This window comes from Microtus ochrogaster, chromosome 2 (assembly GCF_000317375.1).
Source record: "Microtus ochrogaster isolate Prairie Vole_2 chromosome 2, MicOch1.0, whole genome shotgun sequence".
NCBI lineage: Eukaryota > Metazoa > Chordata > Mammalia > Rodentia > Cricetidae > Microtus > Microtus ochrogaster.
In genome coordinates this window covers 16,438,849-16,441,059 of record NC_022010.1, presented here as the reverse complement: position 1 = coordinate 16,441,059, position 2,211 = coordinate 16,438,849, and the positions used below count along the sequence as shown (strand labels likewise).

The following is a 2,211-nucleotide window of genomic DNA, read 5'->3' as shown; positions in this document are numbered from 1 at the left end:
GAACTCACAGAGATCCGCCTGCCTCTGCCTCCCGAGTGCTGGGATTAAAGGCGTACGCCACCACCGCCCGGCTCAGTTCCCTATTTTTAAACTCTACATTATTTATGTTTATTTTTGTTATCATAGACAGTGTTACATTGCAAATCTTTGTAAGTAAAACTATAACTTCAGCTCTCAGTTAATGTTAATTGAAATAGAATCCAGTCCCATGTTGTATTTTTTCATTGGAAAAGGATTATTTTTCATTTCCCAGCTTCTTGTCCTCTGCTAGTAATTGGAGCATGAACTTGAAGGAGATACTGTCTAACCTGTCTAGATCTTTCCTCAGTGCTGCCCAGGATATGACAGACATGTCTCGTGCTTATTATTACAGGCATTCCCCGATCTTAAAACTGCTGTGTGTTTAGCTTTATCACAGGGTCTGAAGAACCCTGTAGTAGAGAGCCCTCTGTAACTTTCCCTAAGCCAAGATTGCCTGGGGTCCTCCTACATGGGGAACATCTTATTAAGGGACCCTTGGGAATCCTTCCCAACATTTTTCTATGGCTCTGCAGCTTTTGACACTGAGCTTGGTGATCTCCAAGATTTTTTTAGCTCTGGATTCTTAGCACTGGATTCGTGAAAGGGCTCTTGTGCTTCCCTCATTACACATTGGTTCTTGTCTCATAGAATCGAAGAGCTCACCTGTGGTGGGATGGTGGAGCAGGTCCAGGAAGCCTTTGGTGAGACCATGACCTCTGTGGTGTCTCTGTGTGCTCGTTACCCTATTGCTTGTGCAAACAGCATTGGACTCCTGTGTACCATACCTTATACTAGGTGAGTGCTCACATGCCATTTGCTAAGTGTAGATTATACTCAATGTATTCAACTAAGCAGAAGGCAATTTTTTTGTTTTGTTTTATCCTGTTTTTTAATTTATAAAATTGTATTTGGGGAGCTAGAAAGATGTCTCTTGCTGAGGATATGAGTTCCAGGGGATCAAAAACCTTTTTCTGATATGTGCAGCCACCTGCATACACGATATTCATCACACTAGACACAAATGCATACACATAAGTAAAAATAAAATCTTATAATTGGATTTGTTTTGTTTGGTCTAATACCTCCTAAAGATTCTGTTCTACTGGCATGTGTCTAAAGTTCCTTAGTTGATTTGCTGTGTAACCAAATGTTGCCATTAGGATTATATTACTGTGCAGATATGGAGGTTCAAAAAAAGACATATCTGGCAAGTATCTTTTGTCTTGGTACAATTATTTTCTTTTTAGATCACTTAATTAGTAGCTTGGAGCTGTTAACTATTCATGGACTCATTTGAATACCCTGTAATAAGATAATTACTTGTTGGGGGAGGCTGGAGAGATACTCAGCAGTTAGAAGTTCTGGCTGCTCTTCCAGAGAACCCGGGCTCAGTTCCAAGTACCCACGTGGCGGCTCACAACTGTCTACAACCCTAGTTCCTAGGCCTCCAATGGTACCAGACACACACTGTGCATGGATAAATGTGGAGACACAACACATGAATAATCTTTTTTGAAAACAGATAATTATTTTATCTTTTATTGAGTTGACATTCTATATGAACAAACCTGATTTTGAAAGCCCTTTTCTAAGGGCTCACCACAATAGGAAAAGTGTCCTACAAACAAGGTACCAATATATTCCACCCCTCTCTAATAACTCGAACCTTCCTGAGATCTTCACAAAGGCTTGTCAGTTGTGTGGTTCATTCCATTTCTGCTCTTCCCCAGGAGTGAAGAGAAGTGCCTGGTGCGCAGTGGCCTTGTGCAGCTCATGGACCGACTCTGTAGCTTGAGCAGTCAGACCGAGTCCAGCTCTAGTGAGAAGCAGACAAAGAAGCAGAAGGTGGCCACCATGGCCTGGGCTGCCTTCCAGGTGTTGGCCAACCGCTGTGTGGAGTGGGAGAAAGAAGAAGGTGAGCAGTGGGACTCCTCTCTATCCCTGTGAGTGGCATAGGAGAAGGAAGTATTAATCAGGTGTTCCTCACCAACTGTGGAAGCTCACAGATGCCCTGTGGCACACCAGGTAACATCCTGCCCAGTAAGGAAGATATTAGCCCCAAAACTGAGATAATTTCTCTGAAATTGTTTATATGGTACTAACAGTCTCCATATTTCTGTGAAATGATTATGCCCCTGTATTTTAAAGAGGATATTTTCTTTTTTCTTTTCTTTTTTTTTTTTTTTTTTT

General features: G+C 41.7%; 1 protein-coding gene across 1 annotated transcript in view; it reads left to right on the top strand.

The window, feature by feature from the left end:
* The window catches only part of Hectd4 (HECT domain E3 ubiquitin protein ligase 4), a 198,724-nt gene that overhangs the window by 119,439 nt on the left and 77,074 nt on the right, over positions 1-2,211 (top strand). Inside the window, exons 32-33 of the mRNA XM_013349655.2 lie at positions 670-816; positions 1,752-1,936. Coding sequence (XP_013205109.1) covers positions 670-816; positions 1,752-1,936 — 332 coding nt within the window. The remainder of the gene's footprint in view (positions 1-669; positions 817-1,751; positions 1,937-2,211) is intronic.